This window comes from Lates calcarifer, linkage group LG1, assembly GCF_001640805.2.
Source record: "Lates calcarifer isolate ASB-BC8 linkage group LG1, TLL_Latcal_v3, whole genome shotgun sequence".
NCBI lineage: Eukaryota > Metazoa > Chordata > Actinopteri > Centropomidae > Lates > Lates calcarifer.
Window position 1 is genome coordinate 9,339,371 of NC_066833.1, and position 20,450 is coordinate 9,359,820.

A 20,450-nucleotide genomic window follows, 5' to 3' on the forward strand; every position below is an offset into this window, starting at 1 on the left:
GTGTAAGAGAGAAAGTTCACCTTCAGGCTTTCTGAAAACAGTTACCAGATGTTGGCTGTGAGTTGTGTTGTTCACCAAGAGGAGCAGTCCTATCCTTCAGGTGTTCAGAGATCAGGAAAGGACTTGATTATTAACACTAGTGCGAAACACACACCACCGTTTTCATGCATAAATTACATTTTCAAATTCAGCTGATGACGTCTGGCGTGCACGCGCAGGTCTGACGGCCACGAGGAGCAGCACAGAAATAACCACGCCATCGATTCAGGAGCCCAGGAGCATCACAACAATCTAGAGTGAACACTGTTCTTAACTAGCTGAGGGGGGGGATGTCAGAATATACACAAAAGCAGGAGGAGGAGTAAAGGAGGGAAAGAAAACTGCACACTGGCTCTTGATCAAAGGGATGGAGATGCAAGAGGGAAAGAGGCTGTAGAGAAGACGAGAGGCAAAAATGATGAGTGAAATTGGGCTAAGGGGGAGAAGAAGTCAGTGGAAATAGATGAGTGAGGCAGCAGGAGACTGAGGGGTAATGAAAGTGGAGGAAAATACAGAAGTGAGATGCAGACGACCAGAAAGAGAGAGTGAGAGAGGGAGAGACGAAGCCCTGGCTCAACAAACTTGGCACGATAAAAAAGAACCACAGCGCCTGAAGAAACTGAGGCACACAGGGAGAAAAAAAAAAGAACATCATAAAATAAAAAAAGAAAAAGAAAGAGAAGAAGAAATGGGGACACAGACAGAGAGAGGGAGAGGGATAGAAAATCCCCTCAAAGGAGAGCGGGAGAGAATGAAAAAATGGCAACCCCACAAAGGCGCTTGGAATAGCTTACTGCAGGGCCCGTGCTTTTTTGCCTTCCCCTCTGTCTCCCACCCTCACTCTCACACTCTCTCCCATCTGGCTGAGGCTGTTCTTAACCTGGGGACTCTCACTTTATGCCAGGCATGATGCAACTGAAGAGAAAGCTGCCCGGCAGAACCCTGCGGGTGTCTGTTAAGAGTGCCTTCTTTTCCACAAAAACTCCCCTACCCCATCTCTTGATCTTCCCCAGTATTTGGCTTTCTCCCCTGCAGAAGGGAGAGGAGCGATGAGAGGATGGGAGGATTTAAAACCTCCATCTCCCTAAGAGTAGGTGCAAGATAGAGGCTGCAGCTGTGTACAAATTACAGCCTCTCCCAGAAATACTCGTACGTGTACAGAGGAGGATCCTGTGTTAAAGCATGTAGGCTGCATCGCTCTTATATTTTTGGGCGAGGCAGCCCAGAAGTGAGTGACTTAAACAGGTATGGGGCAGAAATAGACCGCAAAGACACAAAGTAAGACAGCCAGAACGACATGAAACACTGCACGTTTTCATCTTGACTGAATCTTTCAACTGATCTTCAACCAGGCTCGTTGAAAAAAATAAAAAATAAATGTTGACATTTTTCATATTTATTCATCTGGGACTTCTCTTGACATGACAGTGAGGAGGAGAGTGAGCTGAGGTTACAGATTTTACATTTTCAAACCGAGCTGAATTTCTTCACACAGCGTTTCTTTACACAACACATGACCATGATAGAGACAATGGCGCTCTTGTTACAGCCTTTGTCGGGACGCTGCAGCTTTGATCCTTGAATTTCTTGATAGCTAACAGAGTGTGATGTTGGCAGTCTGCAAATATAAGTTTTGTCAGCTGTTGCACTTTACTGTAAGACTGTCATTTAAATGTAAATGAAAGAAGACAAAAGGTGCCACAAAAAATCTGAGATATGTTTTTGAAAGATAAAGGTCCATTTGAGGGAAGAAAAAATGAAGTGGGCATGTTAATGAGAAACGGTGAATGAGACAGAAGGTGAGAAAATTTGATCCTGCACAATTCTCTGCAGACAGGGAAGCAGGGGCTATTGGTCAGTGCCATATGGCACAGCCTTATGCGCCTGCTGGCACAGGATTTGCAGAAGTCGCAGACATTGCCCCGCACCTCTGCTGTGACAAAACCTGGACGGTCGCATGGCGTCTCGACCGTGAACGCGGCGACAGCAAAGGTGTCGACGGTCCTTTGTGTGTGTGTGTGTGTGCACACGCTTGTGTTCTCATGTGTGACGGCAGTGGGTTAGTGACAGGAAATACAGGAGGGAATCCATGTGTATTCATGCAGGTGAATATAAATGCAGCCAGTTTCTGTTCTTCTGTGCCATCTCATGCCCCCACCCCCCTCCCCTGTTCCTCCTCCTCCTCCCACCCATCCTGTGTTTTTGTCATTAGAAATACAGTTTCCACAAACCTCCTGCAGGGGCTGCTGTGGGTCTGCCTACTCTCAACTCTCTTCATCTGAGTTCCAAAAGCTAAGATTTGGGACTGCAGCCAGGACCTGTTGTCTCCCTACCTGGCTGGGATCGGTGCATCACACACACACACACACACACACACACACACACACACACACAAGCAACCGACGCATGAAGTCGTCAGAGCACTTTGTACGAAAAAAAAAAAAGCACTGCGCCTTACCAGGTCACAACACACAACAACCCAGCAAAACAAGCACAACCATCATCATTCATTCTGTGCATCTAAAGCAGCTCCCAGTGCTGACTCCACCGAGTGTCCGGCACAACCACAGACCGACAGGGACGGAACAAAGACAGGTGGTGGAGGGAGGGAAAGAGCAGGTATGAGGAGAGGAAAATAGAGGAGGAGAGGAGACGTAGAATAGAGAGGAAAAGAGATGCAGCGAGGCCAGCAGCTTGAAAGGGCAGGGGAGAGAAAGAGGACGAGATTGAAAGGTGAGAAAGTATAAGTGATGGGTGTGGAAGGATGATAGGATGATAGCAATGACAGGAATGAGGGATCAAGGAGGACACTGTGGGGGAGTGGTGAGAGACGTGCACAGCAGAAACCACACGGGAGGAAACCATACGAGTGTGGGAGACAAAGGAGAGGAGAGATGCGAAGTGAAGGCGGGCGCACGCATCGGTGCGTGACTGTGTAGTGGAGGGAAGGAGCGTGCCAATTTGAGGGGTAGAGCTCTGCGAAATGTAGCAGGAGCAAACATGACAAGATATGAGCATCAATAAGCGAGCAAACAAATAGCTCAGACCTCCGTCCACTGGAGCTCCCCTCCTCCCAAAACCCCACAAGAAAGATTGATCATCGTTCCAGGCAGTAATTCATCAGATACTGCAAAATGTTTTTTTAAAAAAGATGGATTTTAGATTTCATTTAGATGAAAGGTTTTGATGCAAAGTGAAAATTGGTGCAGTAAGTCAAGACACTAACAATCAAAGCTTGATATTTTTAAAGTGTACTTGGACAGCTGATAAATACGCAGCTTCCTGAATGCAGCATTTTCATTTGATAACCAAGTGGAGCTTTACTCGCTTTGTCGGTCTTGTACAGCCTCGGATTCATTTCGACGGCAGCGTGGCTTGCACTGAAATCTCACTGTAATACACTGGTATTGATAAACAGTAAAACATGTAGTGTGTGGCGCCATTACACTAAAGTTCATCGAGTCGAATTTCTGTCTCTGATGACACTGTTAAAACACATTGATCTGAAACAAACCAAAATATAAAAGTCATCGTTGTGGTGGAATCAAATGACAAAAGAACAGAGAGAGCCCGCACCAAAAGACAGAAACTCCCGGACATTTCAGCACCTGAATTTGATCAGTTTTCACTCTTTATTTATCCAGGATACATTAGACAGTGCCTCTAGCTGCATTGTTTGGCATGTTCCAGGACAAAACCGACTATTTTTATGGAATTCAAAACAGATTTTTGTCTGTATGTTCGCAGGTTTTCAACACAAGTCAGATTCCTGAACATAAATGATTAGAGAGTCAGCGAGGTCCAGGAATATGAAGTCCAACAGTAAACAAGCATGTAACCTTGCAAAGACACTTTAACAGTTACGCAGCAGATTTTATTCCACATTCTGGCACAAGTGCTCCTTCTTCTGAAAGACACTCAGACTCAAAGAGACACAAACTATAGACTGCAAATGACACAACCCTCATCCAACCATGAGACTAATAAACCGACTACTTCACCTTCTGACTCGGGTAAGGAGAGAGCAGCAGGGGAGGCTGAGACTTCCGTCCCTGATTTAGATGCAAACAGGAAGGATTTAATGCACTGTGAGCTGCTCTTCATGGCATATGTTTGTTTACATCTTGGTAAATTTGCATGGTGAGAGTTGATGTTGAATTAGCGATTAGTTGGATTAGTTTCAATACTGTAGAAACCTTATCACACGTGATGATGATGAGACAAGATGTGAATGTAGAAGGAACATTTTTCATTTGATTTCCAGCCAAATTTGTAACATGTGAAATCTAACAGTATGTTCAGATGACTGAGTGTGATTTTTGTAACTGATCCTAGATTTGACAGGCGAGTGTGAGATGGAAATTACGTGGGTGCTCATGGGAGTTTCCAAATTGCTTCCACCTGAGCTGGAAGTCCATGCAGACTGATGGTCCCTTCAGAGTGGCCCCAGCCTCATAGGTCTGATACCAGGTTACTGGGCTTTAAATACCTTCACAGGGAGGCACCCAAGGGTACAACTGCTTGAAGCAACGTTTGTCACTGTAGAGGAGCAAATTCATGATCCCTGGGCTCCTTATAGTCAGTGAAACCATATTTCAGATGATTAACTTTGCATGTCAAGTATCTATAAGACGCCCACCTTACTGCCGTCATTAGGCGGTTGGAGCAAACAGTTCTGGTGAGTCCCTCAGAGGGACTGTTCAGCGGGGAGCTCCCCGGGGAACGATGCCTTCAAGAGCTTTTTTTCTGTTTGCATTCACACCACCGACAGAGCACTGCAGTGACACAAGCTGGCTGGCAGTTTTTATAGTAACGTTGTTTTATATTTTGCTTTGATGGCTCAAAATCCCAGTGTATGTCCCCCCCCTCCCATATACACACAGTAAAGCCTGGACTTCACTCTTGGTCCATTTGTTCAGGTTTCGTTCCATTTTTCGACATTTTCTGAGATGGGGGCTGCAGTTTACGTGTTTTTTTTTAATGGATGTTGCATTGGAAGAACTAACCTAATAATTACTATCTGCAGAGACTAAGCCTTATCTGATATTTTATCATCATTCTATTTGTGTTTATTCTTCTCTTTAGTCCTACAGCTATACAGGTCAAACTTAGCATGAAGTGGGCCTACAGTGAAATGAGAAAAAACAGTGTAGCAGTGCTGGTTATCCCTTCTTTTCCTATAAGCAGTTTGTCATGCGTAGAACTGGTCAGGCAATCGGCCAAACTGCTGTCCCTTGTGGACAATCTCCATCTACAAATCGTTCCACCAAGACAGCAGGTGCTGCACTCGTAGTCTTCCTGAGCTCTGCACTAATTGCAGGGAAAGTCAGCAGTAATATACAGAGCAGAACCCAACTTTCATGGCTAATTTTCAGTGTCAGACATAAAGATGAGTGGCTAAGCCTCTAGAGCCCTATTAGAGGTTTCAGTCTGTGATCATTAGATATAAAGTCTTACTGTAGGTACAGATCATTGATATTCATGGATGGAGTTTCAAGGCACTGCTGGGACGTAAAGAATGTCCACTTCAATGACACTGGATAACACCAGACACGATGAAAAGCCGAGACTGTGGTCTGGTTCGTTGGTGGTGGAATCATCTGTGATCCCTCCATCCTCCAAATAATAACAACAATGGCATCAATATTTATATCTAAGGACTTTTGTCCCTCACTAAATATTCTGAGAAACAGAAACATCAATAGACCAAACGCAATGACTCAGCTGTTCATATGTTCACCTTGTGGAGTATCAACGTCAACAAGCAGAAACTCCACAACCAGCAGTCATCACTGATGTACATAAACTGCTGTTTGACTCAGTGTCTCTTAATAATTAATGACCAATAATGAAGTACCAGCAGGTGTTAAACACTCAGACGAGGTATAGCCAAGTAGTAAACTGAAAAGATCCTGGTGTTTGTTTAGATTTCTAAGGATAAAGGTGTTGAATTTATTATAATACTATCAATCATATGTATCTCAAGAAACACCATGTGAACTGTGTGAGGCAACATGTCACTGTACATATGACCAACATGACATTTCAGGCACTTCCCTTTGAAAAGAGACTATCACATCGTCTTCAAACACAGGAGACCGAACATTTCCCCTGATGCTTTTTGCATCAAAGTTAGCAAGCAGCTGCACTAGTATCAACAGAGACCATATCACAAGTTGATGATATGACATGGCTCAGTCGGGCAAATTTAGAGTGCTGCAATGCTAGCACAGCGAGGGTCCACTGTGCATGCAGGCAATCTGGCAGATGCTATTCCCTGCGAAGGTGCTGGTATGGACTCCCAACGTCTCAAACCAAAGACCACCGTCTATAGGCCGATCTACCTACAAGACAGGGTTGCTGTAGAATATTCAACCAAAAATTTTCAACCAAAACTATCATGAAAACACAACTTACCAAACAAAATAATGTTTTAAAAATAGCAATAAAGAACTTTTCTTTAGAACCTTTTCACTGGCATGTTGCTCAGGTCACTCCAATGACTTTTGTTACAACAGCCGGGAGCACTAACAAACCAACCACATCATTGGCCTTGATAATGACCCCACAGAGGTTAAATACCTGGGTCTCTCCATCATCAGTCAGAACTGAAGAAGCCTCTTAGATGAAAGCTGAAACCTCTTCAAGTACCTACAACCAAGTCCAGTTGCCCTCGATGGCTGAGAATCTTCACATTATGACATTATCGACTTAATTTAGCGTATCACACACATATCAAGATCAGAAACAACTTACAAACTCCATGTAATCTTTATTATAGTGCAGTGTTGTGTATACATTCTGATGTGCCATTGCAGGTTTTATAGTTACACTCACCCCTAGCTGGTTTGAAACAGCCCTTAATATTACAAAACATCTACTCGAGCATGCAAACACAGGCACAGTTTAGGACGAGGCTTTAGTATATGAGCCTCTATGGCATTACAGGCCACTGATGCTAACCCAGCTAATGTTAGCCCCAGGGATACTGCCAGGCTCACACATAAACTGGAGTGAATATCAGCAATTACACTACCATGACATCTCCTGAGCTTTTCCTAAAGCTCCTGATAATTTAACAGTGGGACACAGTTATGAAAGATGCATAAAGACAACAAAGAGGGAACCCACAGTCCATATGATACTAGTGTAAGTAGTATCACAAGGCAAACCGAACAACTTTTACTCGAATGCTCATATCTCAAGAGAATGATTGTGCACAAGGGCCTGTTCAGTATCCTCCTAAATACAGAGTCAGTGGCTCAGAACTGCTGAAAAGGGATTTCATTCAGCTGAAGGACGCTCATGGGAACCTTCCTGTGCAGGCATCTCAGGCTCTTCCCCAACATAAAACAGGGGTTTGAAATGCTTCACTACACCGCTATCCCTTCATCAGCATGTGTGGCATATAGATAGAATTTCAATGACAACTTTGACATTTTCTGAGGGCGCAGAAAACTGTTTCAAGAGGATGGAATCCACTGATCCCAGCTGGGAACTAAGGTGCTAAGCAAGAATTTATTACATGGCCTTCAAATCCTTCCTTTGAAATGTCTGAGTGTACCCAAATCGATCGGAGGAGAGACATATGGAGCTGAGAGCAAATCTGACATTGTTTGTGCATCAAAAAAGTTCACCTAAAGAAGTAGTGAAAGAACCGGTGGCCTCTTCTTCCACCTGTCACGAACCTTTTCCGAGTCTCGCAGACATTATGGAAGCAAAAGTTAAGAGGGCTGTTAGATTTTCAACTCCACTCTCAGGCTCTTCCAGTCTCCTCGACAACCCCCTCAGCTCAGCCTGATAATCAGACTGAACTGCCACTGCATTTCACCTCAAATAAATACGTGCCGTTTGGAGATGTGGGGGTGATTCACAGATCTGATCTGGAACCAGACTACCTACAGCCTTCCAACCAGTTAGGCTTGTTAAACCACCCCAGCTCCCCAGTCAAGTAGGCTGTTGGAAACAATTTCTTACCATGTTATTGGAGAACTCTTCTCCAACAAAGAAAAGCATCTGTTCACCTAAGAACTTAATCGACACATGTACACCTTCGAGGGGACAAGATGTTGTATGAATCGTGACTCTTGATGATCCGGGGCGATGGGAGAAGAGGAAGGTTGGCGTATAGATGGGTCAAAAAAATGGACTGAGACTGTGGTTTCATTTCCTCCCGACAGACATGTTGGTTTCTTTCTTCCTACTTCAGCAAAGTGGTCGTCACGTTTACCCTAAACCTTTCCCTAACTGTAACTAAACCTAACAAATCTCAACCCTAACACTGTCAGATCAGATAATGTGTTTATTTTTCCAGTGGTGATGGGACGTCAGATCAGAAAACTCCTGCATGTGTTGTCCTGATGGCGTATTTCTGCTGTTTAATTGAGAGGTGTTAAACAATTAAACAATTCAGGGGTAAAATTCAACATGTGCTGATGGTTAGCTGACAGGGCCCAGGCAGTAACACAAACACACATGCATGCACACAGAAAGAGACACATACAAACACAGACACATCCTTCATCCACAGAGACTTGACTGATAGCCTGATCCATTTCCTGTATCCATTAGAGGCGGCTCTAGATTATGCAATTCATCCCAAGGCTATCATCCACCTCTATCAATAATAAACATCTCCACGAAACTAGGGCTAGCCTCAGAGGATGGAGACGGCACCGCCCAGCACGTTCTACTTCTGATGAAACCCTCTGCCTGCTCGGCCCATACGGAGCACCGCATTTGCTTTCCACACGACTTGTCTTCAGTTGCCGAGACCCCCAGGCACAATCTTTACTTATGCCTTCTCGCACTTATCAAAGCTGCAGCTTTATCAACTCTGACAGAGACGTCTCAGTGCTCATGGTGGTGGCTGAGAGCACCTGTGGCTCATGACAAGAGACAGACGCTCTCGTCCAAGATTCCTCTGATGTGGCCTCTTTCTTTCCATCATCTGGCCCTGTCATCATGTGACTGATGGCTGGTGCAGTGTCTGTGATATGACCTGGGGTGGGGTGGTAAGGGAGCTCAGAAAAGGGGGGTTTAAAGTGTATCTTTAAACACACAAACATCATGTCGGATCTTAATGAATAGACATTCTGTTTGAGCTATTCATAGGAGACTACTGTACTGTTGTCTGTTCACACTGAAATACATTTACATTCCTACCGCTTCTTCTGCTCTGGTGATGGCAAAGACATTCCAAAATAAAGGTTCTGGTCTATCTCTAGACTTAGACTTAGACTCTATTGATCCCTTGGGATGACTCCCTCAGGGAAATTAAGTCTCCAGCAGCTTTTATCTTTATCAAGGTTAAGATTGTACAATGTCAAGTTTTACAGTTTGCATTCTGGTGTTTTCAGTGCTAGAAGTACTCATAACCATGCTCTGTAGTTCCACTTTTATTCTTAAATATTATTAAAACCAGCGAGAACAGGGCGTCCTGTTTTATTTCTCTAGTTTAGAGAAATTCCGGATTTTACAGTTCGGGGTTCAGTGTCTTGCTCAAGGACACTTTTGAGATGTGAAAAGGAAGAACTATGAACTGAACCACCAGCCCAGACCTTCATTCACAGATACAAGAATGTGGTGGACACTTAAGTCTTCAATGCATTCTGTATTTTATATGCTCTAATGATTAACCCATTACATACTGAGCCACTTAATCCCACTCAGCCTTGTTGATAATTCTACTTGTCCCCAGTGCGATTTCACTCTATTCAGGTATCTATAAAAGTTTACGCATCTTGAAACAAGAACTGGAAAGATGCATCAGGGCCATTTCGAGACAAGATGTAGTAAAGTGGCTATAACAAATATGATTAAATGTCAGAAACATTACCACTGAATTCTCTCTAATAGAAACATTCATCTTTTCGTATTGAAATATGAGACCTATATTGGTTTCACGAAGCCATTTATATCAACCTGGTTTATGCTGCGACACTGTATGAAACAGGTACTGGTCAGATTATTAGCTTCATGCTGGGGAACTGCCGTTCTTTGATGCAGGAAAAAGAGACAAACAAAACCCTAAGGATGGCTCACAAAGGAAAAAAAGGACTGGTGTGTCTGAGATAATGGTCACTGACAGAGTTTAGTTCAATTTCCTTTCAGCTCCAATTATATCAAACTTGGTTTCTAAGGCAGAATAGACTTGGTTTGAGTTAGTGCCAGCTGAGATCCAGACAAAATGCTGTGGTCCACAGACACAGGAAAGTTTTATTTTGATTTAGAAAAACTTTAGCAAAGCTGAGCAACACTACCCCAGACATTTAGAGGCAGTCAATGTCAGAGAAGGTGAACTGAAAAAAACCCAACAAACCAACAACAGATCCCAGAGGAGCGCCGTCAGAGTGACAAATCTGTTCTGTGCCTGACACTGTGTTGTATCCTACAGACCGCCTGGACAGAGGAGTGTCAAGCGCTGTCTGGGTAAGTGACAAACTCTTCTCCCATGATGCCTTGCCATGTTTACGAACACTGGTCAAGTCCTTACACTGGAAGGAAAGACAAAGAGAGACTAGCAGAGGACGGAAAACGAGGGAGGGTGAGCTCTTTGGACAAGCGGGGGCCGGAAAGAGACAGGCACAGAGTAATGGAAGAGACGGGATTTACTGTGACAACGCGAAGATGGAGAGAGATAGAGGGAGACTGGGAGGTGGCTGGCTTGTGCTTCTGCTCTTTAACCGCTTGGCAGTCTTCTCTTGATTAGGGCCCAGCCCGCCAGTCCCTGCGGAGTCTCCCCAGCCGAGTCACAGGAGACAGGCTCCTCTGTAATAGTGTCTGACAGCCCAGCCACAGCCACGGAGGAGCTGACACAGATGCTCCGTTTTTCAGGAGAGACGCCCGACACAATTCCTACCCAAGTCCTGCGTCTCCATTCTCGGCTTAGTAGTCTCAATGTAACAGGCAACTCCAGCCTAAGTGTAGTAGACAATTTTACTGTCAGTGATAAATGTATATCATATACAGCATATCCTGCTCCAGCTCAGGTATGAAGAGGAAGCCTCTCGAGCACATTCAGCCACATCTCAGCGTTTCATTCTAACTCGAATTAGAAAAAAACTTGGGATTAGAATCACTTAATCAAAACCTAATGTGATTATAGACGGTGCACTAATACAGCAGCCCTGAGATGCAAAACGCATCACCAAATTATACATCACAGCCTCATTTCTCCAGGCAAATCAACCAGTCAGTGAACACACCATCACAGAAAATGCAACAACTCAGAAAACTTGGCCACATTTAATATTTAGGATCCTGTTATTTCTAGCTGTGCCAGAAAGGCACTGGATATCATGCTACAAGGACAAGGCCTGTCAAGTTTTCAACTGGTTTTTTGGCTTTAAAACACAACAATAAAACTGAAATGATTAGTCTATTTCCTATGATCGACAGCAGCCCCTGCAGATCTTTTAAGTAAATACACATTTGACTTTTCTCCAGGTTCTTAAATGTGAGAACTTGACTTGACTTAGTTTTCCCTGTATTATAACTCTGTAACTGGACAGCCTTGATTCTGACATCTGGTCAGACAAAAAAACACATTTGAAGATGTTACTTTTGACTCTGGGAAACTGGGATGGATGTTGATGTCACTATTTTATTTCACTACAGTTTAAAGACGAAAAAATAATCATTAAAAAAATAATATGAGGATTAATTGATATCAGTTTTTAAACATTAGTTGCAGCACTAAATAATATAATATATTAAAGCCCCCTTGGGTGGCCAGTGTGGAGGAAGCGACCTCCCAGAAGAGGTTTACTGAGGAGAGAACGAGCTCTGTGCACCTGACCTGCTCAGGAAAAACTGAATGTGGAGAAAATACTTTTAGTAAACTCAGTGGATTCTCACATGCATCATAAAAATTCAGTTCAACATTTTTGTGCTACATATTACTTAGACACACTTGCACATGCTGCTTGAAGCCTATTATAAAAGACAATCCCTATCAAAAAGGAAAATAAAAGTATTGTAAATAGCAACAGCAGCAACGTGCAACAGACTACCATGTGTCAAATATGTAATGTCTTCATTATCACTGGCTTTGTTTTGGCTGCATACTCTTGCATATTTTCAGACCACAAACTCAGAAGCTTGCCTCCTGTGCTAACTCGTCTTCCTGATTTTAATTGGTATATTCATCATGCAGAGACAAGAGGTGGTTGTGCCCCACCGCAGAGACCTCTGATAGAAGAGATGCAAGAACCTGCAGAATGAATTGAACCAAATTACAAAAAGGCAAACATATTTTCTCGCAGGTGGTGTTTGACTACACAGATCATTTTGCCAAGGTGTTGAGATATCCAGCTCTGATGCTTCTGCTGCTTTTCTAATGTAACTCTGGCTTGTCCTCCTCAAAACATTAAAATATTACTTTGGAAACTCTGCAGCCTTTACAGGAACTGCTCAAGATAATCCAACAATCTACACAGGGAGTATTATTTTTATCTTATAAAGTAGTTTCAAGCATTTGGACGAACATTAAAATCCTTAGAACTACAAAATTCCATTTACTGTGATGCAGCTGAAGCAGAAATCTCAGATGGATATCTCGAAAGCTCGGCAGATAAAACTGAATCTATCAGCATGGGAAGAAGCCACTTGGGTTAAATATTTTTGTGTTTTGTGATTGGAATGAACTTGAGGGGCTCACAACCTACAAGCACTGAGAAACTAGCTGATCTATACTATATAAGAGGAGTAAGTGGAGGAAGACAGATGAGACAAAGACAGAGACGTTGGGACTCAGGTTGAAAGAACTGGAGAAGAGAGGATTAGGCTTTGCAAAATGCAGATGAAACAATCCAGTGCTTATCTTATTGTGAAAGAGGAGCACATTAATTTGCCTGGCTAGAACAACAGAGCACTGAATTGACTGCATCCACCACCCAACATCATCACAAACATCCAATAGTTCACCCTGAGATAAGACTGGTATTTAACATCATCTTTTAGTCACAGATGAATGTCCATCATCATCCTTCCCTGCTGTTACAGCTTCATAGCGTGTACATTTATACATATGAGCCAGTGTCAGGAAATAAATTCACCGTTATTCAAAATCTCAAAGTCCCAGTCCGTTCACATGGCCCCTGGATGAAAGGGAGATAAATGAATGCAAATATATGGAATGGGGTCTGCATCAGAGGCTGGTGTCGAACCACCTGGGCCTGTGTGAATATGCGTGTTTCTGTGTAATTGTAGGTATTTCATTATTTTACATTCCATATGATTAGCCTCTTTGAGAGGATGTGAAGACGTTCGTGTGAGAGCTGGAGAGAGAAGGGTGGAGCAGGTGGGCGAGGGCGGGTTAGTTGTGCTGCTGCAGTTTGAGGAGCGTACGAGCTTTTTGTGGCCTGCGTGCGTTTTTGAAAAATGTGTACCAAAGCCTTTTCACAGGTCTTTGTTTAGTGGAATATGAAGGACACGCTGCCCTTCCACACCCTCCCATCAACATGGTATGAACCCACATTAGCTCTCATCCCTCTTTGAAGCGCTGCGAGCTTCGGCAGCCCAGCCATCACAACCCAAACATTAGACGGCTTCCGGCGGTGAAAAGCAGGAGAGCAATTTGAGGTCAGGCATTACAGCGAATAGTAGCCACATCAAATAACCAGCAGGGAGCATATTGAAGACCAAATGTGCTGCTAACATTATCCTAAATTCTTTTATATAAAGTCAATAAATATGCTATGCTGGCTGAACGTACATTATGATGCTGAATGTGCTTCAGGATGTCAGAGGACACTGCCTGCGTGCACAGGAACGACTATAAGCTCGTATTATGAGGACGAATGTTGCATAAGCTCCAATTATACCTCCCTGTCTGAACAGCCATGAGGGTCTGGGTGAAGTAAATTTACTCACTCACCCATGTCCACAAGGGTCTGCTACGGATTTATGTTAGAACAAGCAAACAGACATGTGTTGCAGTGTCCACATATGCAGACGCTTAATGTAGTAACAGAACCACATCTGCCGCCCATCCTGCCGTCTGCATTCATTTCTGTTCAGGAGTATATCACGGGCACAATTAATCAATGATTCAGACCAGTCGCTGATTAGTCAGACCACCCACCTAAATCTTCTCCCTTTCACAGCGCTACGACGTCACATCTCTGCTGCAGAGAGACAGCATACAGCATCTGCGTGGACACGAGCTAATCAGGAGAACATGTATAGATTTAAATGAAGGAGTTTCTGCAGGTGTCCAGCTGAAGAATGTTTTTTTGTTTCTGTTTAAAGTGCCAGTACAAACACTTCCACTGACACTGTGGCATGTGCTGAGTCGCAGCCATGCCGGGGAGTTAAACGTACGATTAATTTTTGTGACTGCGGCGTCCTATTTTCACACACTCATACACAACTGCTACGTTTTAACACACTATGTGAGGCAGCATTAAGTGAAATCTTTAGAGCTGTTTTCAAAACAGCCAGAAGGAAGGCACATAACATTCTCTAAGTTATGTTGATTTTATTGCCTTTTCATTTAAATTTAAGTACCACTTAAATACTTCCCTGCACTCTCACATTGTGTGGCAGATTTTCTGCGTCATGCATTCTGAACGTGGGAGAAAACTCCTTCCTGAGCCCTGCAGTCTGAACAGCTACACTGCATTTTTATTAGTGGAATAATGAAATTTACCTGAGCAGTTATGATTTATATGGAATAATATTTAACATCAGGCATCTGAGGGACTATATATGAATGGCATTACTGCACACACACACAGCAAACAAAGTCAAGGGCATCTGAATTCATATACATGACTGTGTGTCACAAACCTATCAGCAACCACAAAGATAAGATACTATGAAGTGTCCTCCATTAATGCTCATGACCAGAAAAAGGGCAGAGGGATCAGGGATCATTTACGGCAGGAACACAATCACTACAGTTTTGCATTTTTCCTTTTTATTCTGCAAAACATTCAAAAGAAAAAAGCACTAGTCAAACATAAAGATATCCCACCTAGCTACAGGCTATCTCTGCCTCATTCAGGCATTATCCAGGCTTCCTACAGCAGAAAAAATCAGTTAGTGTGAGGTTCCACTGAGAAAGAATTTGCAGTGAACTGCTGAACTTTCTTGTACTTGTTTTATTGTCATGTGCACTAAATCTGACCCACTACTTGTTCACTCAGACCCACAGTCGGCAGCACTGACATAAATGACCCGCCACATCACTTACATCTGCTGTGTTAACATCTGTCTCCCATTCATCTGCAAAATCTTCTGCAGGAGTCTCTTTAAACCCTGGGCACTTTCACACACACGCTGCAATGTAACGTCTGACTTATACACAAACCTGCTGCATCTACCCCAAAACTACACGCAGTGTTTCCAACTCCCTGCCCTGCACACCTCTCAGGAAGAGTTACTGATATTTTCCTCCAGCTGAACTTTCAAAGGACGTGCATGCACATTTTATCAGATGCTCTTTTTGTTATGTATTAATGCTTCATATTTTTTCCTACAAACTCTTGCAGTGTGTGTCTGTTTATTCAACTGCTGGCCATTTTAATTTACTGTTGACACTGTCATTAGTAGGTCGCCTACACAAATGGAATTAAAGGTTCCACTCCTGTATTTAGTTTTTTAGGATTATGATTTAAAAGCTTAACATTCCAATCACAGAAAACCTATCGAATACTTTCCTCTTAAACTACATAATAAAAGCAGAATCAGGTCTGTGACTAAACCATACATGTGATAATTTAGTCAACTTTAATGAAAACCCTTTTATAAATGAGTGTAAAAGACGGACAGATGGACAAACGAAGTAATTACTGTTATCCCCAGCCTACATGCACCGAGGATGATGATCCTGATTTGTAAAACAGCACCACCCAAAACCCTCCCATCTCCTCTCCAGAGACTGAATTAACTGCTCGACCTCATATTGTAATTAGTATTTACATTTCAGCTACATTATGTCTCCACCAGTAACATACACGACATTTATTAAAAGGTTAGCTAACACTAGCTAGCATCATGAAGGGCTGCAGATGTAACATTAACCTATCAACCACCTAAATCTTCCCCTAGAAGCTCACTGAAGAAATATTCCTGCGTAAATGTGATCAAAAAGAATGACTGCATTTCAGAAATATTTCTGCTGATTGAACTGTGGCTGTGTGTTAGAGATTTTACTCCAAACTATGTTTTGTTAGAATTCTAACTAAACATAAAATGTTTAAAAAAAAAAAAAAAGTCAATAACAGAAAAAGTCCAGTTTGCAATCAAATATTTTCCTGTGATTTCAGTATTAGAGCATCAAGCAGAATCAGCACTGGCTGTACAGTTTGTGTGAATTTATGAGAAACAGTTCCAGTGACTCCCAACTTCAACAATATATTACAAAGCACCATTATAGAAAGCTATGAAATGTGCCATTTACCCTTTGGTGGACAGTTTTAGTTGAAGTGTTTCACGGTGCCACGAGCACACATATTTTTAGAATGAACTACCCCTGTGGGTATCAGCACTGTGACCTGACATTAACAAAACCAAACTGGCAACAATAGCTTTTTCCCAGCAGCCACTGAGAGATGAATTACAAAGAAATGTTATGTGATTAGTCAGGGTGTGATGTTTGTTGACAAATAAAGCAAGTCGTTTTCCGGTATGAGAGAGAACATGTTGCTCTGCAGCAGTTTGACTCCAGTTAGTGAGTGAAAGTCTTGGCTCTTTCAAGAGTCAGTGTGAGGCGAATCTAATGCATCTTGGCAATGAATAGTGTCCATTGATTCCACCACATCAAACTCACTTCCTCTTCACAGAGCCCCTTGCGTGTCTCTTCCTTGGGGTTTTTTTGTGTGTGAGAAAGTGTGCACACATCCATAGATTCTGTTAGAACAAAGAAAATCCTTCCAAGCTGAGAATTTATACTTTCATGTCTCCTCTGACAGTCCTGAATGAACTGCCAACAGGAAAAAAAAAAACAAATCTTGGACCGATTTTCTCGACACTGATTGGGAGTGACTGATTATTTTGGGCATGTTAACAGTCGCTAGGGTAGGGAGGTCATGTTTATGTTGACTGATGAAATAAAGACACTCACATCAGCAACCTTCCACACAAACCAACAGAAGATGCACAGCTGAGCTGACCCCAGACCCGTGGTATTAAGCCAGAAATTGTGGTATGACCTGCTCTTTTCTGAGAGCACAGAGAGCGCCTCAGTGCACAGCGACAGCAGTATCAGTGTGAGATCTCCTGAAGAGAAATGGAGCAGTAATGTCATTTATCTACAGGCCTCTGTTAACGTTTGCTCCCAGGGAAGTACGAAATTGAGATAAAAGCTGGTGACCAATCGAGTGTCATCCTGCCTAGTGCCTGCTTGCGCTGATGACGTGCTGATAAAAGCGACGGATGAGAACACGTGCTACGTCTTCAGATCTCAGTGGCTTCATTTATCTGGGGCTCTGCATAGAATATCAGTCGGCTAAGCTCGCAAACGTTATACCAAAATCAATACTCAGCTGACTGGTTTGCTCCTTTTTTATTATAGGCCTGGCCGTAAAGTTAAGTATGAGTCATTATCAAGAACAGCATAATTTTCCAGATTTATGCCATTAACGAGAGCCTTTCAGTCTCTGGTCTCGTCAGTGGCAGTCTTGTTTATGAAGGCTGAGGGTGTACAGTGGTCCAGGATAGTACAGGGAGCCATAAAGTGGGCTCAAGCTACACAACCACCTCCCCTTAGGGCTAATATTGTCCAATCAAGACAATGGACTTCGATCCAGTTGATTATACAAGATATATTACCTTTCAACTCAACATATGTTTTCAGTAATGCAAGTATTTATCATCATATGCTGTGCCTAATGAAGTTTTCTAGATGTACGTCCAGTTTTATTTTTAATCTTCTACAGCGCTTTTAAGTTCTGTGAATCACACTGTGACCACTGACATCTGAATCATCTTACAGTTTTTACAGAGACGCAGCAACATATGTTCTCATTAAAGCATCTGGTGTTGAAATCAAAAATAATGGCGTTTTCTAAAAGCAGACTCCCAGATCACAGAGTTCTGTCCATCGACTGTTCACGTTCCAAATCCTCAAATACAGGACATGTTTGTTGCAGCTTCCTGTCCAACGCGCAACCAATCACAGTGCAGCATTTTCTAATATTCCTGATTAAAACATCTTTTGAAGAACCATTTAGCTGCTGCAGTACACAGAGAGCCAGTTAGCTACAGCAGCTAATGATGTTAGAGCAGATAAAGATACTGTTTAATTCACTCTTTACACCTTTTCTCACTGGTTTTGAAAGGGCTGTAAAAAGAGACATCACCTTCAAACTCATTTAATACTGTGAGTATCACACTTACCATATAAAGCTTGACAATAATGCTAAGCTATGACAATCACAGTTCAGTGAATAGTCAATTATATCTCAAAAGGAAAACATTACAACCAGTAAATTAGAGTCTTACCTTGAAGTCGCAAATGCATGTCACCATGTTCCCGATTCTTAGACACTCTCCATCAAACTTGCATGTGTTGGTGTCGCACAAGAACAGGTCCGTGTCCCGGTCATCAAAACCTGGAGGACCAAAGCCAACAAGAGACATCAGTGACTAAGTGTTTCTGTGTTCAGCCCTAAAGCAGCTCTAACCTGAGCCCCCCCTCTCCGTTCAGGGTCGCTCATAACGAGCCTCCGTCATTAGTCATGGCTCCCACAGCACGATGCACTCTTTGATCACATACTGTGCACTTTAAAAAGACAGTGCTGGTACACATCCTTGTCCTTAGCTGCCACAATGATAAAATGCATTTAAAAACCCCTGGTCTCTGGACTCTGCTGGAGGGATGAACAAAAGATATTTCTTCATTTGGTGCTTTGATGATGATGATGGTGGAGGGCACCGTCTGATATGTCAAACCAAAATGTCCCATATGTGCTCGATAGACGTGACATCTGGTGACCATGGCATATGACTCACATCATTTTTGTGCCCCTGTATGGCAGCGTCTGCATTCATCATGTTTCTCCACGCATTAATTCAGGTTTTTCCTTTGACATTTGTTTGTGTTTTACGAGGCTGACTCCCGGGGCGTTGTCCTGGAGATGCAAACCTGGGATATGATCCGATTCAGGCTGCGTTAGGGATCTCAAATGACTCCAACAAAGCATCCTGAATCAAATCAAAGAGTCACATGGGCATGAGACTGTACACTGAGCTCAGGGCTATTAGTCTACCTGAACTGATTGCCTACATAAAGCAACCCCATGTACATGTGGGCTTTTGCATTTCTAAGTACAAAGGCTTTAATTCAACCAGATTCCAGCCTGACAATGAGCTGGTATTGTCCTCGTTAAAGCTTTATGATTTATTCTGGTGGTCTCTTTTTACCTCACAGTACAATCTCATTAATGTCAAGGTGAAAGAGGCAACGGTGATGTTTGCTGCAGATAGAAATTCAGATTACTGGTGAAAAAGCCCAACTCATTATGATATGACGGTGAAGATTTGCACAGTCATCCTAATTCCTGAGAAGCAGCTCATTTTCAGTAGCATTATTTTTTGCAGAGGCTTAAGTTGTTAAGCAGAGATTTAACAGAAAAAAAACATATGATATTCTTATTTTGGTGATGAATTACCAACATGAAGGGATCTGACTATACAGCGTCTAAGGATGTCCCCGTAGAGGACTTTTCTGAGTCTCAGTTTATTTGTTTTTGGAGATCTTAGTGTAAAAATCAAGTTTTACTATTTAACAAATCTGCAACATGTCAGCTTTAAAAAGACTAAAACCCAACTGATACACCAACACTTATATTAGCTTCTGAGAGTGTCAGTGTCTGCATAAACAGTCCGATAATAAAATAGCAGTTCATTCATGAGTCACAGGATGCTTTGTATGGCTGTAGTTGTTTGCATTTAACTCCTATTCTTTTTTAATTCAACATGATGTTGTTGTATTTATTTCATTTCCATGATTTCCAGTAAAGTAAACCATCATCAGTTATAGTAATATAACTGTCTCATTTTAAAGATCAGACTGTGACATGATAACTTGAAGCTAAATGTTCTACATGGATGCAACAGCACAGAAATAAATGCATATCTTTATCATTTAGTCCATTATACAGTAATAACTAAGCATCTTACTGAGGTTATTATGTAATTAGAATCACTAGACCAGTTTATGCAATGTGATGTGTTTGATCCATAGTGTGAAGCTGCTACATATTCTACTTTTCTCAGTATGAATAAGGCCACTATCCTCCACAGACTGATCAGGTGACTGGATGAACACCTTCTATAACAGCTGTAAATGGGACCTACCTATTAGGATAATTAATTGGAACTTGAGATAATGTTTTCCCTTCAATTGTGGCTTTGCAGCAGCTTTGGAGCATGGTAGGTTTACACATTTACAAAATGTTTAA

General features: G+C 42.5%; 1 protein-coding gene across 1 annotated transcript in view; it reads right to left on the reverse strand.

Moving 5' to 3' along the window:
- tmeff2a (transmembrane protein with EGF-like and two follistatin-like domains 2a) overlaps nt 1–20,450 on the reverse strand; it is a 78,551-nt gene that overhangs the window by 48,147 nt on the left and 9,954 nt on the right. Inside the window, 1 exon segment of the mRNA XM_018683165.2 lies at nt 18,490–18,599. Coding sequence (XP_018538681.1) covers nt 18,490–18,599 — 110 coding nt within the window.